General features: G+C 64.4%; 1 protein-coding gene across 1 annotated transcript; it reads right to left on the bottom strand.

Moving 5' to 3' along the window:
- Positions 1–367: 367 nt before the first annotated feature.
- On the bottom strand, positions 368–19,728 carry NUMA1 (nuclear mitotic apparatus protein 1; the record flags this gene model as incomplete). Its single annotated transcript, XM_082015115.1, has 25 exons — positions 368–403; positions 655–822; positions 924–1,034; positions 1,402–1,617; positions 1,781–1,917; positions 2,037–2,316; positions 3,583–3,826; positions 3,959–4,116; positions 4,209–4,427; positions 4,513–4,623; positions 4,738–4,806; positions 6,184–6,225; positions 6,452–9,739; positions 10,216–10,338; positions 10,730–10,870; positions 11,236–11,353; positions 12,790–12,907; positions 13,578–13,735; positions 14,327–14,456; positions 15,067–15,151; positions 15,462–15,542; positions 15,620–15,702; positions 16,830–16,909; positions 18,999–19,087; positions 19,687–19,728. 25 exons carry the CDS (start codon positions 19,726–19,728, stop codon positions 368–370), a joined length of 6,327 nt encoding a protein of 2,108 aa, XP_081871241.1.
- Between the last annotated feature and the right edge of the window lie 525 nt (positions 19,729–20,253).

Raw genomic sequence — 20,253 nt, 5'->3', positions numbered from 1 at the left:
GGTTTCCTACGGGTGTTTCCAGCCCCACAGGCAGCCCCGGGGGGACCACTCCTCTCCTGCACCCAGCCCCTGCGCCTCCCCCCTGCCCCCTGAGCTGGCCCGAGGTGGGTGCAGGAGAGGGGCCATGCTGGGTGCAGCTGGAAGGGCGTCGGGGCCCTGCCACGCTCAGGAGAGGCCCACGTGGCCCTGGGGCATCGGTGGGAGGGGCAGGGCAGTGTCACACAGGGAAGGGGGCCCCATTTATGCCCCCTCCCCCCCCCCCCGGTGCTGCTGGGTCCTGAGGCCATGGCACTGGAGGGGCAGGGAGAGGCAAGGGGGCAGAGGCTGGGTGCAGGGCAGGGCCGGCAGCGCAGGGGATGGGGAAACCTCAGAATTTCGTGTCCTTGAGTGATCGGCGACTGGCCTGGGAGGGACAGGGCAGAGAGGAGACGTTAGTGACCATCAGCAACCCACAGCCCTGGAGGGGGCTGTGCCCACGCTAAGACCCACTGCTGCCGTGGCACTGCAGGGTCAGAGCCCCCCACTGCCCCCGTGAGCCCAGGGCAGCGGTTCGGGGCACCGGGCTGAGCACATGCTTCCCCTCACATTCCCCTCACACACCCCGGGGGGCCCAGGAGCCAGCCTGGGGGCCCATGGGGGGCGCGCGGTGCCTACCTTGCCCTTGGGGGACTTGGCGGTGGCGATGCGGGGCGAGCGGCGGGCGCTGCCGCGCGGGGAGTTCTTGGGGGTGGCTTTCCGGCCGGCGGCCCGGCGCAGCAGGCTGTTCCCCAGCTTCTTCGGGGTGTTGAGGATGCTGAATGCCATCGACTGACGCCTCTCGGCCTGCAGAGGAGGACGCAGGACCGTGAGCTCAGGGCGGGACAGGGGGGTCCCAACCCCTCTTTTTCTCTCCGGAGCTCGCTGCTCCAGGCCCTGCTGCTCACCTGCTTGCTGGGGGCCTGCTGCTCGCTCCTCCGGCTGACCTGGGAGCTGCGCCGCTCGCTGCGGTCCCGGGGAGTCTGGGGACGTGGGAAGCAGCTGGTTGGTTTCTTGGACTAGAAGAGAAGGGATGAGCCGGGACCGTCATCTGGGGGACAGAGCCCTGGGACCCCCCTCCCTGGGTGGGAGGAGGACCGAGGGGCAGCGGGCAGCGAGGGCCTGGGGAGTCATGCAGCCAAGGCAGAGGCTCAGAGCTTCACCACTCAAGCTGCCTCCTGCCCGCCCTGCTGCAGGGGAGGCACCAATGCCGAGTGTCCCGCTGCTGCTGCAGCCCTAGGAGGGGCCATTCCCAGGGCACGAGCCCCCTCAGCAGCTGAGGAACATCTGCAGCTGCCCCCCAGCCCTCCTGGCCCCAGCCTGGCTCCTGGGGGAGCTGGGGAGCAGCAGGGGTACTTGCGGCAGGAGCAGCGCGGCTCAGCTCACCTCGGGGGTGTCGGGGCCCTGGTGGGACTCGTCTGAGAGGCGCTTCCTTTGCTGCCGGGTGGTGATGCTGCCGGCCCGGACCGTGCCCAGGGTGCTGCGCCGGGCGGCCGTGCCAGCGGCGATCTGCGAGGGCTGCATGCTGGCACGCCGCAGCGTCTCCTTCGGGTCGCCCGTCTTCATCTCCTCGTCCGTGATGGTCCCCAGGGAGTTGGAGGGCTGGGGAGGCAGCACAGAGGCGTTGCCAAGGGGCAGCCATCGACGCTCCACGTGCCCCCAGGGCTGCCCCACAGCCGCTCTCTGTCCCCCACCCTAGGCCCTCTCCCACAGGTGGCTGAACCCCGGTGCGGGGAAGGGGCAGTCTGCTCGCCCCCCGCCTTACCCTGCTCTCCAGGGGGTAACAGGTCTTCAGGTGGGGCGGGCAGGCTCGGTTACGCTGCTGCAGCTCCGCAATGCGGTTCCAGTCATCCAGCTGCTCCGGCTCATCCTGACACGTGCCCAGGTAGATGCTGCTCCGGCCTAAACCCAAAGGAGGGAGGGCTGAAGTGGGGGGACACAACCCAGGCAAGAAGTGGCGCCCCAGGCCAGGGCAGAGCCCCCCAGCCAGCAGCCCATCCGCCCACCCTGCCCACACGCACCGAGGCTGGAGCTGCTGCCCCCCTGCAAGTGCCTCAGGGAGCTGCGAGTGACCGGCCGGTAGCCGGGGAGGCCCAGCAGTGCCGAATTGCCAGGGGTCTCCTGAGGGGAGGAGGCTTCCAGCGTGACGAGGGACTCCTGGGAGGGGAAGCTGGTGAGGGAGCGGGCGGAGGCGGCCGAGCGCAGCCGGCTCCTGCCGGGGGCAACATTCGGGGGCTGAGCCGCCAGGATGCTGCAGAAGGAGACGTCGGCGCTGTCCGGTTCATCGGTCTTGGGCTGTTTCTGGGAGGGGAAATCCAGAGACCATGGAATGGTTTGGGTGGGAAGGGACCTTTCAAGGCCACCTAGTCCAACCCCCTGCCATGAGCAGGGACATCCCCAACTCGAGCAGGTTGCTCAGAGCCCCGTCCAGCCTGACCTGGGATGTTTCCAGGGATGGGGCATCCACCACCTCTCTGGGCAACCTGGGACAGGGTTTTACCACCCTCATAGTGAAAAATTTCTTCCTTAGATCTAGTCTGAATCTACCTTCTTTGAGTGTAAAACTGTTACCCCTTGTCCTGTTGCTACAGGCCCTGCTAACAAGTCTGTCCCCATCTCTCTCCTCAGCCCCTCTCAGCCCTGGCAGCTGCAGGAAGGTCTCCCCGGAGCCTTCTCTGCTCCAGGCTGAGCCCCCCCAGCTCTCCCAGCCTGTCCTCCCAGCAGAGCTGTTCCAGCCCTCAGAGCGTTGCTGGGGCCTCCTCTGGCCCCGCTCCAGCAGGTCCATGTCTCTCCTGTGCCGAGGGCTCCAGAGCTGGACGCAGCACTGCAGGGGGGTCTCTCCAGAGCGGGGCAGAGGGGCAGAATCCCCTCCCTCGCCCCGCTGGCCACGCGGCTTTGGGGGCAGCCCAGGGCATGGTTGACTTCTGGGCTGCGAGCACAGGTTGCCGGCTCCCGTCCAGCTTTTCACCCACCGGGACCCCCAGGTCCTTCTCCATGGGGCTGCTCTCCACCCCTTCACCCCCCAGCCTGTGCTGACACCAGGGGTTGCCCCCACCCAGGTATCAAAGCCCCCCAGCCTGTCTCAGTGCCGCACTTGGCAGGAGCTGGAGCTGTGCCCTGCGGCTGCCGTCCCACAGGGCGAGAGGCAAAGAGGAAGGGAGGAAGCAGATAAATGGCTGCGCTTCTTAGGCCCCTCGCTACTGCCCTCATCCTCCCCCGCTGCCCTCTCAGCCCTCACACCATGACTTCCGAGGGGCAGAGGGTCCTCGGGACAAGGTGTCATGAGGGAGCTCGGTGCAGAGCTCGGGCACACAAGCAGCCCCGCAGCAGCTCAGGCTTCCTCGGGGCGGCCGGTGACATTGGCAGCCCCAGACACCCGTGGGAGCAATGGAAGCAAGCTCCCGCCAGCCATCCCTGTCTGCATCCCAGTCCCCAGAGAGCCCCCGGGCTGTGGGGCACAAAAAACCATGTGTCCCTGTCCTCAGCACAGAGATCCTGCCCCACAGATCCCTCCCTGACAGACAGATCCGTCCCTGACCCACACCCAGCGCCCCCCCACTTGCTCACTTTCGTCATGGTGATGTTGATGGTGGTGCGGCGCCGGGCTGAGCGCGTCTTGCACCCGGAGTCAAGCGAGAGGCTGCCCAGGGAGCCGGCGCTGCTCTCCAGCTGGGACCGGGTGCGGCTGGGGATGGGGGTGAAGTAGAGGCTCTCCAGGGACTCCACCTTGCGGGGCAGCCGCTGCGACGCCAGTGACTCTTCGCTGCCTGGTGGCACCGCCGAGGCCTCCGACTGCGAGCGGCCAGCCTTCCTGCAGAGACGGGGCACGAGAGCAATGCTGAGGGGCTCACCACGCCATCAGGGGACAGAGAGAACCGGGGACACCGGGTTTCTGTGACGCTGGCGGCAGGACGGGCTCCGCTGAGCCGCGACGTGCCGGTACCTGGTGGAGTTGAGCGGCTGCGCTTCATCGAGGCTGAGGTCGAGGCTGTCAGCGCTGAGGTCAGCGGGGTTCTGGCGGAAAGTCTCCCGGCCCTTCAGCGTGTCCGTTGCCACCTGGAATTTGCCGAGCTCCCGTAGCTGCCGATCGGCAAACTCCACCTGGATGAGAAGCAGGGAGGGATGGATCCTCTGAGCGAGCCGGCAACCAAGGCGAGGAAGAGGAGGCGGAAGCCCTGCTGCGCCGTGCTCACCTGAGCCTCCAGGCTGCGGACCTGGCTGGTAAGGTTCCTGCAGCTCAGCTCCGACTCCTTGGCCTGCAGGACGCTCTGCTGCAGCTCCTTGGCCAACCTCTCCGACTCGGTCCGGAGCTCCGCGTTCTCCTTCTGCAGCTGCTCCATGGCCTTCAGCTTCTCTGCCAGGTCCTGGTTCTGCTGCTTCTTTGCATCATAGTGAGTTTTTGCTTTCTCCATCTAGGAGAGAAAACCCGTCAAGCCTCCCCGTGGCACGCTGCCCAGGGAGATGGGGACGGCAGGGCCGTGCCAGCCGCCGGCATACCTGGCCTTTGTAGTGCTCCGCCGCCTGCTCCTTCTGGGCGAGCTGCGCCTGCAGCTCTGCCACCTTCTCCTGCTGGCGCGTGGCCTCTGCCTGCAGCTCCCCTTCCAGCACCTGCGGGCAGGGAAGAGACCAGGTCAGGTGCACCCCCACCTCGGCCACCGACAGCTCCAGGGCTGACCAAGGGCTCAGCCCACCTCAGGTCCCAGGTTTTTGGTCCCTGTTTACCTTAACCCGCTGCTGCTGGGCTCGGGTGGCCTTCTCATGCTGGCTCAGCTTTTTATTCAGCTCCTCCACCTGCAAGAGCACAGCTTGGTTAGACCACCTCCGGGAGCAAGACTCCCATGGTGGAGCACATCCCTCCCCCCCGGCCAGCTCCAGGGGCAGGACCAGGAGGTGTCCTGGCCTGGGGGGCTGCTCAGCAGTGCCCACCACCAAGGAAGCTGCCCAGCAGCTGGGTTAGGGGGCTGGAGGCAGGCAGTCACAGCAGCCCCGCGTTCGCCTTTGCAGGGACGAGGTCTGCGCTACCCAAGCGTAAGGAGCAGCCGCGCGTTGAAGCAAAGCCGAGACCCTTTTAGGCGGGAGGGCAAGGGAAGCCGTGCCACGTCACCAGAGCGGGCATCTCCGCTGCCGACTGTTTGCTGTCGGGGTAAGAGCAGGAGGCCCGGCCCACCGCGGGCGTCCTCCTGCCAAATCTCAAGCCATGCACCCCAAAGGGGTGCTTCTGCACTTCGAGAGTGGAGGGTGGCTGCTTGCAGCTTGCCCAACGTGCAGGCGGGACATGGCACCATGAAGTGCCAAGCCAAGGAGCCCTGCAAGGGCCCCGGCCACAGCGGGACCCCCAGGCGTGGGCAGGCGGCTCGTAAATCCTTTGGCAGCGAGCGCGCTCACCGCCCGGGCACCTGCGAGATGCGCTCCCACGGGTGGGCCGTCACTCTCGGCAAGGGGAGACAGCCACCAGACCCCGGCTGCTGCGAGCTCCTGCCTGGCCCAGCTGGGCTCTCCCTGCTCCAGAAGATGCTCAGGGACCCCCCAGACCCCAGTCACAGCCACGAGGCCTCTGCGGGGTCCCTGGGCAGCTCAGGCTGGGGCCACAGGGGCAAACTAAGCTGGGCAGGGAAATGGGGCTTTTCCAGAGTCATTTCCCAAGCGCTAACCCACACCACGTCCGAGACTGATGCTGCTGTAAAGCATCCCACTTCTGGCCACATCTGGACCATGCTTTCTGGGAGCGCAGCCCCCTCCTGCCAGCACCAACCATCCCCACCGGCTACGTGAACCTTCAGTTAAGAGGGTGGGAAAAAGGGATGGACAGAAGGAAGGGGTATCCCAGCTCCCCCAGCTCCCCTCTCTGGGGACAAGGTGTCAGAGGAGCGATGGTCCTGTGTCAAGGAGGCCTGGATGCTCTCGGCAGACAGCCACCGCCAGCTGAGCCCCAGGCACCACTGGGCAGGCAGCAGGTTTGGGCCCCAGTTCCTACTCCCCGGGGGCAAAGGCACGAGTTCAAAGACCTGGAGCCAAGCGGCGCCCGCAGCACGCTCTGCGGGAGCACCCCACGGCTGGGTCCCCACCGCAAACAGTTCACGAGAGGAGAGGGCGGCTCCGGTGGGAAGCGGCAGCAGCTAGGGCCGTGCACTGTCACCGTTTAAGCAGCCAGCACTTCACATGCGTTACCTGCTTAGCTTGGTCTTTCCGAAATACCTCTAGCTGCTCCACCTGCGAGCACAAGAGAAAGAAGTGAACATGTGGCTGGCGAAGACCCGGAGCGCCCATCCCCTTCACGCTCGAGCATCTCTCGGGGAGCGCATCCCAGACCCCCAGCTCCCGGGCTGAGCAGAAGGATGAGGATTCAGGGGTGCACAGGAGACCGAAAGTGCCCCTTTTCCCGAGGGAATCCCCCCACCTGCAGCCCGCCCGGCGGGGAGATCGCAGGAGCCCCTACCTGAGCTGTCAGTCTCTGCCTTTCCTCCAGCATCTTCCTCCTCTCCTCCAGCGTTGCCGCCTTGCTGCTCTCGTACTCTTTACTCATCGCCTCCAGCTTCCGCGCCGCCTCCTCGGCCTCCTGCCGGCTGCTGGCCACCAGCTCCTCCGACGCCAACCGCAGCCGCTCCAGCTCCCGCGTGTGCCGCTCCCTGGCCTGGCTCAGCTCCGCCTCGAGCCGCTGCTGCCCGCGGCTCCGGCTCTCGCCGAGCCCCCGGTTCTCCTCGGCCAGCCGAGCGTTGGCCTGCTGCAGCCCCGCCAGCCGCGCCGCCTGCTCCGCCGCCTCTGCCTGCAGCCGCTGGATGGCCCGGTCCTGCTCTGCCGACCGCTCCCGCAGGGAAGGCACCTCGGCTACCTCCAGCTTGGCCCGCGCCAGCTCTGTTTGCAGAGCGGCCAAGGCTTTCGCCCTCTGCTCCAGGTCCTGGCGGTGCTGGCTCTCCAGGGACGCACGCTCGGCTTGCAGCTGCTGGCAAAGGTGCTTCAGCGCCGGCAGCTCCCCAGCGAGCGCCTGGGCGCTGCTGAGCTCCTGCTGCAGGGCGGCGAGGAGCTGCTCCTTCTGGATGCACTTGTCCTGGCAGACCTTCACCTCCTGACGCAGCTCATCCTCCCGCTCGCTCTGGCAATGGCGGTCCCTCTTCAGGGCCTCGATGGCCATCCGCTGCTTCTCCATCTCCTCCTGGCACCGCTGCACCTCCACCTTCATGAGCGAGCACCTCTCGGCCGCCCGGGAGGCGGCGGTGGCCATCTCCGTCTGCAGCACCCGCAGCCTCTCCTCCAGCTTCTTGCTCTTCTCCGACTCGGCGACGATCAAGCGCTTCAGCTCCTTGCTCTCCCCCTCCTTCTCTGTCACTTGCCGATGGAGGATGGAGACCTCGTGCTCCAGGCTGCCAATCAGGCTGTTCTTCCTCTCCATCTCCTGGACGCACTGGGACACTTGCTCCTTCCAGCTCTCCTCCAACCGGCCCTTCTCCTGCGCCGCAGAGCGGAGGGACAGCAGCTCCTTCTCAGCGGCAGTGATGGCGGTTTTGCTCTGGATCAGCTCCCTGCCTTTCTCCTGCAGCTCCTTCCGCAGGGCCTCAACAGTGCCATCGTGCAGAGCCTGCACCGACCTCGAGGCCTCCAGCAGCCTCTGCAGCTCCAACACCTTCTCCTTCTGCTGGACTGCTTCCCTCCTCGAGGCCTCCAGCTCCGCTTGCTCTGCCATCGCCGCCTCAGCCGCCGCTCGCTCAAGGGCGGCCATTGCCTCCTGCTGCTCCCTGCACTTCTGCTCCAGCTCCTCCACTTGCAGATGAAGCACCTGGGTCTCCTTCAGCTTCTCCTGGTAAAGATCTTGGCTCGAGCCAGATTCCTGCTCCCTGTGACAGGTCTTCTCCTCCAAGCTTTTGAGGGACACCTCCTTTGAGCAGGTGGCCTTGATGCTGTCCCCCTCCACATCCCTGCTCCGGGCAGCCTCCAAGGACCCCTGCAGCTCGTTGTCCACCTTGGGCGCCCGCTCCTTGGCCGCCTCCGCCGAGGCGAGCTCTCCTTTCAGCTTGCTGATTGTCTTCTGCAGGTCCCTCAGCTCCTCGCCCCACGAGACATTTTTCCGGCGGAGCTCGTCCAGCTCCCCCTCCTTCTCCTCCAGCAGCTCCCGGGACTGGGCCAGCTCCTCCCGGTGCACCGACCGCTCCACCCTCTGCTCATTAAGGGAGTTTTGCAGCTGCGCCTCCAGCTCTGCTTTGCGAGCTCGCTCGGCAGCGCAGTCCACCTTGGCCCGTTCCACCTCCTGCCGCAGGCGTTCAGCTTCCTCCTCCCGGCATGCCAGGTCCCGCCGGTGCTCCTGCAGCGTATCCTCCAGCCTGGTGCCCAGCAGGGTTAACTCCCCGGACAGCTTCTTTACCTCCACCTCCAGCTCCCGCTGCCTGCCACTGGCAGCCGCCCGGGAGAGCTCAGCCTCCGCGCTCTGCAGCCGCTCTACAGCAGCCTCCAGCTCCTTGGATTTAAGCTTCTCCTGGGAGAGCTGCTGGGAGACCCCCTCCAGCGCCTCGGCAGCTCTCCGGGCATCTGCCTCCAGCCCAGCCACACGCTGTGCCGCAGTTTGCTCCGCAACGGCCATCTTCTCCCGCAGGGAGGAGACCTCAGCCCTCAACTTCTGCTCCTCACCCTCCTTCTCCTTTGCCCACGCCCGGGCGCTGGACAGGTCAGCCTGGAGTGTGGCCAGCCTCTCCTGGTGCTCGGCAGCCAGGCGCTCTGCCCGGGCCTCCAGCGCGGCTGCCTTCTCCTGCTCGGCCTGCAGCCGCTGGCAGGCCCGGCCGTGCTCCCGGCTCAGCGCCCGCATCTCCTCCTCCAGCCGCCCGCGCTCCCCTTCCTCCTCTCGGGTAGCGGGGGAGGCTCCCACCGCCTTCTCCCGGCTCTCCTCCAGCGCCCGGCGCTTGGCCGCCTCCTCGCCCCGCTCCTGTGGGGCCGGCTCCCGGCCCTGCACCAGCTGCTGCCTCTCGGTCTCCAGCTCGGCGATCCTGGCCAGGCTGCCCTCCAGGCTCTCGGCCGCCCGCCTCTTCTCATCCTCCAGGATGCCCTCGGTGTTCCGCAGGGATTCCTCCAGGAAGAGCAGCCGCTCCTGCAGGCGGGTGTTCTCCCGGGCCAGCCTCTCCCTCTCGGCCAGCCTCTGCTGGCTCTCCTTCAGCCTGCCCTCCAGCTCCCGCAGCTGGGCTCTCAGCCCCTCCGCCGCTCCCTGCTGCCGCTGGGCACCGAGCTCGAGGATCCTGGCTTCCAGCTCACCGACCTTGCGGCTCAGCTCAGCCTTCTCCGCCGCCGAGGCGGCCTGGCTGGCGTCCTGGGCCTGCGCCATGGCCTGCAGCTGGCCGCTCAGGGATGCGTTGGCCTCGTGCAGGTGCTGGAGCTGCTGCAGGGCAGAGTCCCTCTCCCGCAGGGTCTGCTCGTGCTGGGCGTCAAGGGCAGCCAGCCGCCCGGCCTCCCCCTCACACCTTGCCTCGGCCTCCCGGCCCCGCAGTGGGGTGCCCTGGGGCTCGCCGGCCTCCCGCGCCCGCAGGTCCTGCTCCAGCCTCTCCCTGGCCCGGTGGCTCTCGGAGAGGGAGCTCTGGAGGCTGGCGACGAGGCCGCCCAGCTGCTGCTTCTCCTCCTCGAAGCGGCCGCGTTCGGACTGCAGGGCTGCCTCCCGCAGCTGCTTCTCCTCCTCCAGCCGCAGGACGGTGGCCTGGAGCTCGGCCCCTTTAGCAGCGAGGCTGGACACCTCCTGCTTCAGCTCTTCCAGCTGGCAGAGAGAAGAGGAGGTGGGGGAAACAAAACACACGCTCCCAGCATTACTCGAGCTGCATCCAACCCTCTCACCACGTGCTGCATCCCAGCAGGAGCTGCCTGGCACTCACTTTCCCTCCCGGCACCCCCGGTGCACCCCGGCACACCCCGCTTTCCCCTTAGCCTGGTGCCGCCCTGCTCTCTCAGACCAAATGCCTTTTCTCACCATGCAGGAGCTGCTCCCTCCACAACCGACCCCTGCTATGGGAGGCTGGGGAAGCCAGCAGCCACCCGGGAGTGGTATTCCCAAATTCGGCAGAAAAGGGGCTCCCACAGAGTGCTCAGTCCCACAACCCGCACCCAACAGCAGAGAGCAGCCGGCTCTGCCCCACTCGGCTTTGCCGTGCGTCTCCCCAGCTAAAGGAGTTTTCCGTCCGAGCACTGCCTGCCCTTGCTGCGGGGAGCCAGAGGCTGTCTCGAGACCCGCCGTACCTTCAGGATATCGGCCATGACCTCTCCCTTCTCCTGGGTGCTGCAGTCCCCCAGCTTGGCCAGCTGGTCCTCCAGCAGAGAGATCTTCCCCTGGAGAATCTCAATCTTCTCTTCTGAGCATTTCTGGGGACAGAGACGCGGGAGACTGAGCACGGCACGAGGCGAGGGAACCAAGCGAGGGGAGGTCCAGCCACCCAGCTTTATTCAACACGCAGCTTTCCTGCAGCTCTGCCTCGGCAGGCTCAGGGCTTCCCTCCTCGCTGCCTGTCCCGCCACGGAGAACCCTTCCCGGGAGCAAGGGGAGGCTCCCCACGGTGCCGGCTGTTGCGTGGCCTCCCCATGTGCCAGCACGGACGGGCAGGAGGTTCCTGCCCACTCCACCCTGCCTGCAGACGGCAGGGCACGAGCTAGCCCCAGGATACTGCCATACGCTGGCACAAGTCCCCAGCCAGGCAGCTGCGGGCGCAGCAGAGCGGGGCACCCACCGCCCAGGCGGGACCCCGGGGTCCCTCACCTTCTCCTGCAAGGCGGCACGCAGCTCGCCCTCCAGCTGCCCCTGCTTTTCCTGCGACTGCGCCAGGGCCGCGTTGTGCTCCTCCGAGAGCTCGTTCAGGGCTTCCTGCAGCTGGACCAAGTGGCTGGCGATCTCCCGCAGCTGCAAAGGGAAAACACCTCATCCCAGGGGAGGGTCAGAGAGGGCCCACACTGCCCAGGGCTCTGCTCAGCACCCCTCTCCCGAGCGCTGAGCACTGCAGCATCCACGGCATCCCAGCTCCTGGGTGCTCATGTCCTGCACCTGCAGCACTGCGTGCAGCCAACTCCACCCAGTCCCAGCACGGTTCCCCTTCGGATCAGGATCTGGAGCCCAAAGCAGGCTCGATCACTGGGTCAAGCTCACATGAGGCCAGTGGCAGAGCCATAAGCAGCCCAGCGTCTGGCACTGCCATCAAATCCTCCCCTCTGGGTCCCACCACGAACAACTGAGCTGTGGGGACACAGAGAGGACACAGCACCCCGTACCTTGAAGGAAAGGTCCCCGTTCTCCTCCGAGAGCTGATTGATTTTTCGGTCCATCTGGCCTTTTTCAGTCTTGAGGTCCTGGCACTGCTTGAGGGCATCATGCAAGCGCACCATCAGGCTGCGGGAGAGGAGGTCATTAAAGCCCGGGGTGCAAGCCCAAGGCAAGCGAGGACATTGCTGGGGACCAATGCTGCTGGATATTGCTGAGGAAGCCAAGGTACCGAGGTATCCCTGTGCCGTGGTGAGAAGCTACCATAAATCCAGCTCTAAGCTGGATCCCAGTACGTCGCAAAGCGGAGCAGAGATAAGCCATGTTTGTGCTTTGTGTGAGCCCGACCACTCTGAACTGAGGGCAGAGGCAGCTGCAGGACTCCAGCCACACCTCTGCAAAGTGCAATAAGTGAGGAAAGGACAAAAAAGGCATGGTACCTGCCAGCGGAGGCTGGGCGTCCTTCCCAAGCAAACACGTCGCTGCACAGGGCCAGGGCAAAGACCAGGACACAGCGTGGCAGGTGAGAGCGTTAAAGTGCACAACGCAGCCCAGTTCAGATCCGATCAGACTGGATCAAACTGGAGGGCTAGCAGCTGGGGAAGGGGCTGCAGTCGGGAGCTCCAGGATCACCCTGAAAGCTTTCAGCGACACAGGGCCTATCCCAGGGCTGGGAAGGCCACACAGGCTCTTCCGGAGGTGAGCGAGACCCACGCAGGCAGCACACCCTTTTCCCACAACAGGGATGGCCATTCCTGTGCCGGGTCCAGGGTAAGGAGCGGGCTGTCAGAACATGCTGCAGGGTTTGGGACTGGCTCCCTGCCTGCTGCAATAAAAAAGGGCCACGGGCCATAATCATCCCAACCACAAGAAGCAGCGTGCCAGCTGGCACAGCCGTGTCCTGGGCTGCACCCAAAGCCGCGTGGCCAGCAGGGCAAGGGAGGGGGTTCTGCCCCTCTGCCCCGCTCTGGGGAGACCCCCTTGCAGGGCTGCATCCAGCTCTGGAGCCCTCGGCACAGGAGAGACATGGACCTGCTGGAGCGGGGCCAGAGGAGGCCCCAGCAACGCTCCGAGGGCTGGAACAGCTCTGCTGGGAGGACAGGCTGGGAGAGCTGGGGGGGCTCAGCCTGGAGCAGAGAAGGCTCTGGGGAGATGGAAGAGTTAGACTGGATATAAGGAAATTTTTGACACGGAGGGTGGTGAAACCCTGTCCCAGGTTGCCCAGAGAGGTGGTGGATGCCCCATCCCTGGAAACATCCCAGGTCAGGCTGGACGGGGCTCTGAGCAACCTGCTTGAGTTGGGGATGTCCCTGCTCATGGCAGGGGTTGGACTAGGTGGCCTTGAAAGGTCCCTTCCCACCCAAACCATGATGTGATTCTGTGGCTGCCGAAGCCTTCTCCTCCCTGGGTGCAGCTGCCGAGGAGGCAGTACAGAGCAACGGGAAGGTTTCCCCTCACCCCTGTTTTGTTCATTGCAGGGGAAGAGACAGACAACGCAGAGTCCAGGGACATGGGAGTGACAAGGACCAGCCTAGCAGGAGGGAGCGACGTCCCCGGAGGATTACCTCTCGTTCTTCTCCCTCAGCTCCTCCATTTCCCTGGGCTCGGGCTGGTCTGCAGCTTGCTTCTCGTTGAGCAGAGCCAAGCGGTCAATCCGCTGCTGCATCATGGTGATCTGAGCCTCTGGGGAGGGCAGCGAGAAAGGGCCCGTTACCATCTTTTTCTGTCACCTGAACCCCCCCAACAGCACGGTGGAGGATGTCTGTCCTCCCAAGCTGCTGAGGAGCTGCTGCACAGAAACGCCAGGCTGCCAGCGCTGCTGCTCAGCACGGGTGTTGCTTCAGTCATGGCTTTTGTTGCCCAGGATATATAAGGGAATACGAAAGGGAAGAAGGAACCTGCAGTCTCCACACGCGCTTGGGAAAATCCCTAGTGCGGAGAGTGTTTTAGATGTGAATGGCAGGACTCCTACGCCTGCCAGCCTGCTCCAAATCATTTGGCAGAGGGACAGACAGCCATCTCCGAGATCTCAGAGTTGTTACAGCAGCGCCGGAGCTGTCTTGGCTCCCATCAGCAAGGCTTTCTGCTTCACGCTTTGGTCCAGATTAATGGGCAAGGGTCCCCTTGGCCCACGACGGAGCGAAGCACTGCAAACCCCGAGCTGCCCTGTCTGCTCTGGAAAGCCGAACAGCTCCAAAGCCATGAGCTGTGCTCACCTGGAGTCTGCCAGGACGGACTGTGCGTGAGCACAGTCATGGTGGGGTCAAAATCATAACCAAGTCAGAGAAACCAAAGGAGGCCTCAGCCCCAGAGAGCCCTCCCCACACCCCAGGACGTCCCACTAGTGACTGACCCTTCTCTGTGATGAGCTTGCGATTCTCTGCCAGCTCCACCTCCAGCTCATCCCGGTTCTCTCTCTCAACAGCCAGCTGCTTCTTCAGCCTTCGCAGCTGAAACTGGGGGGTCTGCATGACGTCCCCCATGGGCGAGGACGGAGGGCCGGGGAGCATGCTGTGGAGAGGCACGCCACATAATTCTGTCATCCGGAGCCAAAGTCGGAGCACGGCCCCTCCCCGCGCAGCCAGACCCACTCTGGTTCCCCCGTCTCAGAGGCAGGTTCAGAGCAGTAACTTTGATGCCTCATCGCCCGAGCAGAAACACCGCTCTCCTCATCTCAACTGCACCAGCACCAGCCTCCGAGCATCTGGCAGCCACCGCTAGTCCCAGGGCAAAGCATCCATCTCCCTTTACACCATAGCCAGAACCCCACCGCAGAGCGCTCAGCTTCCTAAACTCCTTTAGCACATCCAGCGGCAACACAAGCCTGGTCCTCCCAAGCCCACTCAGGGCAGGAGAGGACCACAGGCTGCTCTGGGAAGTGTCTGCGTTAGGCTGAAACGAGCTGGGCTGAATTACAGCCCGACCTCAGCCCCCCATGGCACATCCCCACGTCAAGCCTGAGGAGTTTGCAGCAGGACAGCACTATGGCAGTAAGGGGGTCTCTGTCGAGTCAGCGTGTACCCCGGCTACCTCCCTGGGTCCCAGAAGCTGCCCTGTGTGTTCCCTCGCTCCCCCCCAGCAACAGAGGGGCTGGGGACGTACTTGTTGGCGCCGGAGGAGGAGGCAATCTTCTGCAGCTCCAGGAAACGCACCTCTCGCTTGTGCGGGAGGGAGAGCAGTGGGGAGTGCTCCTCAGAGCTGCTGCTGGACGCGCTGGACGAGGACAGCGGCGCTGGAAATCACAAGTGAGAAGCAGGCTGTGATCTTCACATTAATACTGGGAGGGAGTCTTTAGCAGCTGAAATCCCTGATGCTCAGGAATTGCAAATTCCGGGAGGGACGAATCAGCCCAGCTGAGAAAGCCATAAACCTGCCTCGCTGTCCTGCCAGCTCCATGGTCCTGCCCCGGCACTCCACTCCCACTGTGAAGCCGTGGGCATCCCACCCACCTCGCTCCTCCTGGGAAAGCACGCTTCAGCGGCACGATGCTGCCGAACAGGGAGAGCCCGGCAGGTATAAGGCAGCCCTCCTCTTAAAGGAGGGCTCACAGGGGACCTTTTCGCAGTGCGAAGAAAGTGAAGCGCAGGAAGATGCCAGCAGTGCTCAGCACTCAGAATATTCCACACTGCTGCTCTCCCCAAGGTTATGGTCTGTTTCTGTCCCACTCCGCGCTGGCACTTGGACATCACTACAGCCAACACGCTAACCTTTCCGTCTTACTGGGTGCCGCACGGGTGCTGGCTAGGAGAAAAACGTGCCCAATGCCCACGCTGCCGGCACAAGGCTTGGCCTGTTAATCCGGGCTGGTGCCACAGCACAGGCAGCCGGGGTCCAGCACTCACCTTTCCTCTGCAGAAATGTCTCCAGATTCTCATTCAGGCTCTCCTCATTGTCCAGCACAAATTTGAGGATCGCTGCCAGTTCAACCTGTGTCGGAGGAGCCGCGGGGTCAGCAGCCCTGCTGCGGCAGCTGCGGTTCGCAGGCAGAGCGGTGCCAGCCAGGCAGCGACCGCAGCAGGCGTGGGGCAGCGGGCAGTTCCCTGCCTGCACCGGCAGGTGCCCATGCTCGCAGCCACAAGCATTTGCTTGCCCAGATGCACTGGCAAGCACCGCAGCCCCCCACCCCTATATTTCGAGGGGACCCAGAACAGGAGGGCAGGTCTTGGAGCACCCCCCAAAAGGCACCTTCGCTTCCCCCTGCGCCCCCGGCCCGGAGGGGGAGCCCAGAAGGGATTACCTGGGTCTTGTAGTCAAACTCATTCCAGTCCCCGGGGCTCTTGCAGCTCATGGAGGTGTGATACAGGAGCAGCACGGCCACCTGAAACGAGGCAGGTAAGCGTCACCGTCCCCAGGTCGGTCATCGGCACATCGCAACAAAGCGTGCCCCACGGTTACCTTGGCCAGCGCCAGCTCCTCTCCCTCCAGCAGCTCCTGTGCCGAGACCAGGTTCTCCGCAGCCGATTTGTGCTTGCAGTGCTCTGCAACGTGAAGCAGGATTCCCAGTCAGGCGGCAGCCCCTGCCGCTGGGCACGCTGCCTGCCTGCCCATGGCACGTGTCCGTCCCCCGAGGTGACGGGCTGGGGGGCACAGTGATGCATCCCCAAGGACAAGGGGCACAGGGGGGGACGTACAGGGCGGGCTGGGCTCCAGAGCTGAGCCCCCAGTGCTTGGCTTTTGCCATTAACTCTCGGGGGGTGGGGGTCCCCCTTCCTGGCAACTTTCCCCTCGGCCCCAGGCTGCCCACCTCACCCTCGGCATCTCTGTGCCTTTTGCTCCTCCATCGCCAGCACAAACCAGCTCTGGGGAGACCTTAGTGCAGCTGCCAGGGCTGAGAGGGGCTGAGGAGAAAGATGGGGACAGACTTTTTAGCAGGGCCTGTTGCGATGGGGCAAGGGGTAACGGTTTTAAACTAAAAGAGGGGAGATTCAGACTAGATCTAAAGAAGAAATTTTTGACACTGAGGGTGGTGAAGCCCTGGCCCAGGTTGCCCAGAGAGGTGGTGGATGCCCCATCCCTGGAAACATCCCAGGCCAGGTTGGACGGGGCTCTGAGCAACCTGCTCGAGTTGGGGATGTCCCTGCTCATGGCAGGGCTTGGACTGGATGGCCTTGACAGGTCCCTTCCCACCCAAACCATGATGCGATTCTATGAAACCGAGCCCCATCTACGGAGGGTGGGACGGGTGGGTTATGGTGTCTCCCCTTGCAGGAGAGGCCAAGCAAAAGTGCGAGAGAGTTCCCCTTCCCTCTCCCAGGATTCCTGCTCCGGTGAAGGTTTTCCAGGAGGATTTGAGCAGCCTGAGGCCAGGCTCCAGGCTAGGAATGCTGCCCCACAGCAGCGTCACCGGAGCAGCCACCGGCACCCTGCCCTTCACCCCCGAGCCTCCTCCGTACCAAGCCCAGGCTCTGGCACAGATTTCCACCGGGAAGCTTTCGCCCCGCACCCTGCCGCAGGGTCAGGGCAGCTCTGCCTGCACCTTGGGAAGCTGCTGATGCAGCGGGGGGGACACTTAGGGGAGGGGGCAGCCCGCAGGCACAAGACCAGACCCCCACGGGGGTGAGGGGCTCCAAGCAGGGGCAGCCGCTCCCCTGGCGCCGGCTCTTACTCTGCAGGAAGCCACGGATGAAGGAGATCCTCTCCGGCAGCGGCTGCTCCAGCACAGACTCCCCCTCCTCGCTCCTGTGGCTAGAAGAGTGCACAGGCTGCGTGAGCACTTTGCCGAGGGATTAAACCAGCGGTGCCTTTTTTTTTTTTTCTTTTCTTCTTTTTTCCCCCAACAGAGCTTGCCGAGCGAGGCGGCTGGCTCTCGGGCAATACAGCGCTGGACTGTCCTACACCGCCGTGCCAGGGCGGGTGGTGAAGCAAAAGCCAGCCACGCCGTGCCCGGGAGCAGGCGCAGACGCTCCCCGCAGCCCCGACAAACATGGCTGCGCTTGGTGAGCGGCCGGAGCAGGGCAGCCAGCCCCCTCGGCGCGTGTGCCGCAGCGCTGCCGGCCTCCACCACTTCCTCCTCTGCCCGCCAGCCCCGGCATCCGGCACGGCAGAGGGAGCTGGCGGCATCCCTACCGGCCCGGGAGGCATTGCGGGAGCCGGGGGCCACACGTGGAGCCTGGCATTTCCTTGCTACTGGGAAGCATCACCATTTGTAGGAAACAGCGTCCGGGAGACGTGCGGACCCCGCTCTCCTCCAGGTTGCTGCCCTGGAGGCCACGCTGGATTTTGGGGCAGGGGGGCTGAAGCTGCCTCTTGTTTGAGGCCACGCTCTTTCTCAACAGCCACCGGCTCAAAGAGAGACCGTGTGCCTCAAATCCATGCCACCCACGCTGCTTTGGTACCTGCGGTTACTCCCGGGGTGCCAAAAGCAGGGACTTGGCCCGGGGAAGGGACCAGCACGAGGATTTTCTCATCCTCACAGATTTCACATCCCATCCCTCGGTGCTGCGGAGAGCTCCCCTGCAGCTCAGCCGGCCGCCGCGGTGCCCACCCCGCTGCCGCCCCGCTTATCGAGCTACGGTCAGGCCTGTTTAGCAAGCACACGCCGCCGGTGATCCCGGCTAATCTGAGCTGGAGCACAGACCCAGGAGATTAACCAGGTCTGACTAAATATATCCCCGCTGCAGGCAGCTCCTTCCTCCCCACCCACCGCAGGCAGATCCCCGCTCCGAGCAGGCTCTCCTTACACCGCGCGGGAGGTAATTATAGCAGACAGGCTCCCACAGAGCCTCCCGCCGGAAGGGTTTGAAAGCAATGCTGTGCTCTGCGCCGAGCGGCAGCCTCACGCCCTCCCAATTTGCCTCGCCAGCTCGTTAATGACGTGCAGACGGAGCAGAGCGTGCTCGGTCCTAGCTCCAATGCCCATTACAGCTTGCAGGTTTTAATTGCCCTTGCTCACAGGCAACGAATGCGGCTCCTGACGGAGGCATTCCTCCCACCCCTGCCCAGCCACCTCCGGTCCCAGGATGGAGTAAACAGGCTCCGTCCTGCCCATGTCGTACTCAGAAGCAGCCCGACGTCCCCAGGGAACAGGAGCACTTCGTGGGGCGGGAGCTGTCATTCTTTAAGCTGCTTTACAGACCCAAGGCTTCCTCAGGGTCCCGAGGCTGCGGCTCAGGAAAACTTGCTGTGCTGAGCAGCATTTATGGAACTAGAGCACGTCCCATGCAGCTCCGGGAGCTGCCGCGCCACTGGCATCAGCGCTCGGCTCTTTGCTTCAACACCAGGAGCGAGCCCAGACATCAGTGCCAGATGCAATAGCAGGCCTCCAGCGACAGAAGCTCTGTCCAAAATCCTACCTGGGTGGCTCCGCGGGGTCCGACAGCTCTGCCTGGGGCTCCGCAGGCAGACCCCAGCCACGCAATGAGCAGCCCCTGCCTGAGCAGACCCTCTCCCAGCTGCCTCAAGGGGGTTTGTCTTGAGCCCGAGCTGCCGGCAGAGCCCCGGTACATCATCCAAGCAGGGCAGCCCAAAAGGCTCATCATCCCGCGCGCAGCGGGTTTACGTGTGAAGGAGCCACGGTGAAAAGGCAGGAGCCCCATGTTTCATTGCAGCGGGCTTCAGAACACGCCCAGCAGCAAGCGCTGCTTACGCAGGTGCGGCACTTTGCCGGAGCCTCGCACAGAGGGAGAAATATCCCAGGACCCCTACTCTCACTCTGCTCGGAGGAGGCTCTTGGGGGCCAAGGCTGTGGCTCCGGGAGGCAGCCCAGCGCGTGCTCACTGCCGCCTTCCAGCCAGCCGGGCGGTCTGCAGAGCGCTCCCCGGCTCTCCGTACTCACATTTTGTTGATGATCCTGATGAAGACGCTACAATCCTGGAGCTGCGACAGATCATCAAGGGGATCGGTACAAACTTTTGTGCTGTTCACCTAGAAACAGGGCGAGATGGTCAGAAGGCCGATGCAACACCGTGCTGCGCCACCCACCACCTCCCAGTCCCAGCAGGGGACAGTGAGACCAGTCTGGGTGTGAGCGCACAGCCAGCCCTTCCAACCACTCCTGCCCTGCCCCGGCAAAGGCTGAACACAATCCCCGTGGCTCCACAGCCAGACAGGCCGGCACGGGTCTCCTCTGCCACGCTGCGATGGTTTGCTCAGACACGGCACTGCTTTGCCAGGCAGATCCAGCAGCCCCTTTATGGCCCAGCTGCTGCTCGCTTCCCAAGCCTGCTGCTGGCTCCAGGCTTGGCTCTGGCTCCCCGGCAGTTTCCATGGCCGGACCAAGCCGTTGCAGCATTTCTGGTTACTCAACAGGAATGGTGAGCAAAGCTTCTCCAGCAAACACCCACCTGCCTGGGAACAGCAGGGACTCGGCTGCCCCGGGACCTGCTGCAGCCACAATCCCCGCCCTTGACCAGCCCTGGCATCGTGCCCCCGAGGAGCCGCCGGTGCCACCAGCAGCTGGGACCCACCCAGGCAGCACGTCCCACCTACGGGGCAAGCTACAGCAGAGGAGAGGGAGGCTTTACCCAAGCGAGGAGAGCCGCAGCTCTCACGCCGTGAAGAGCCATCTTCGCGAGGCTGCCAGGTCACTGCCCGGACCTAGGAACAAAGAGGGGGAAGAAAAAAAAGCAGTGAAGGCCAAACATAGTAATTACATTAATATACAGCTTGCACACAGCGCCAGGCATTGGTGTCAGCCAAGGGAGGATCTACCCTCCGTGCCGGGCCAGCTGCGGGTTGTATGGAGGTGAGCAGCCGGCACCCTCCTGCTTTTTGCGGGCACTGAGCGGGGAGCAGCACGGCCGAGCAGCAGCTGGGTCCTCTCCCGCAGCCCCCCGGCATTTACCCCGGAGGTCAGGATCCCGATGAGCAAGGCTCAAGGCTCCTCATGCCCAGCACCTCCTGCCATGCCTCCTTCCCTCCTGCTCACCCCCACACTTCTCTTAAATTTCTTTTAAGAGAAATTTAAAGGCCTGGCACCCTGGGAGCCCGGCAGACCCTGCGCCCAGGCTGGTCCCTCTCGGCACGCAGTTTCAGCCCCGGCCCCCCCAGGAGGAGGGCAGCGTCCTGTCAGGCCTGTCTTTCAGGTCACA

This window comes from Phaethon aethereus, assembly GCF_964289735.1.
Source record: "Phaethon aethereus genome assembly, chromosome: 1".
Classification (NCBI taxonomy): domain Eukaryota; kingdom Metazoa; phylum Chordata; class Aves; order Phaethontiformes; family Phaethontidae; genus Phaethon; species Phaethon aethereus.
Note: the sequence above shows the minus strand (reverse complement) of the source record. Positions and strands in the feature narration are given on the sequence as shown.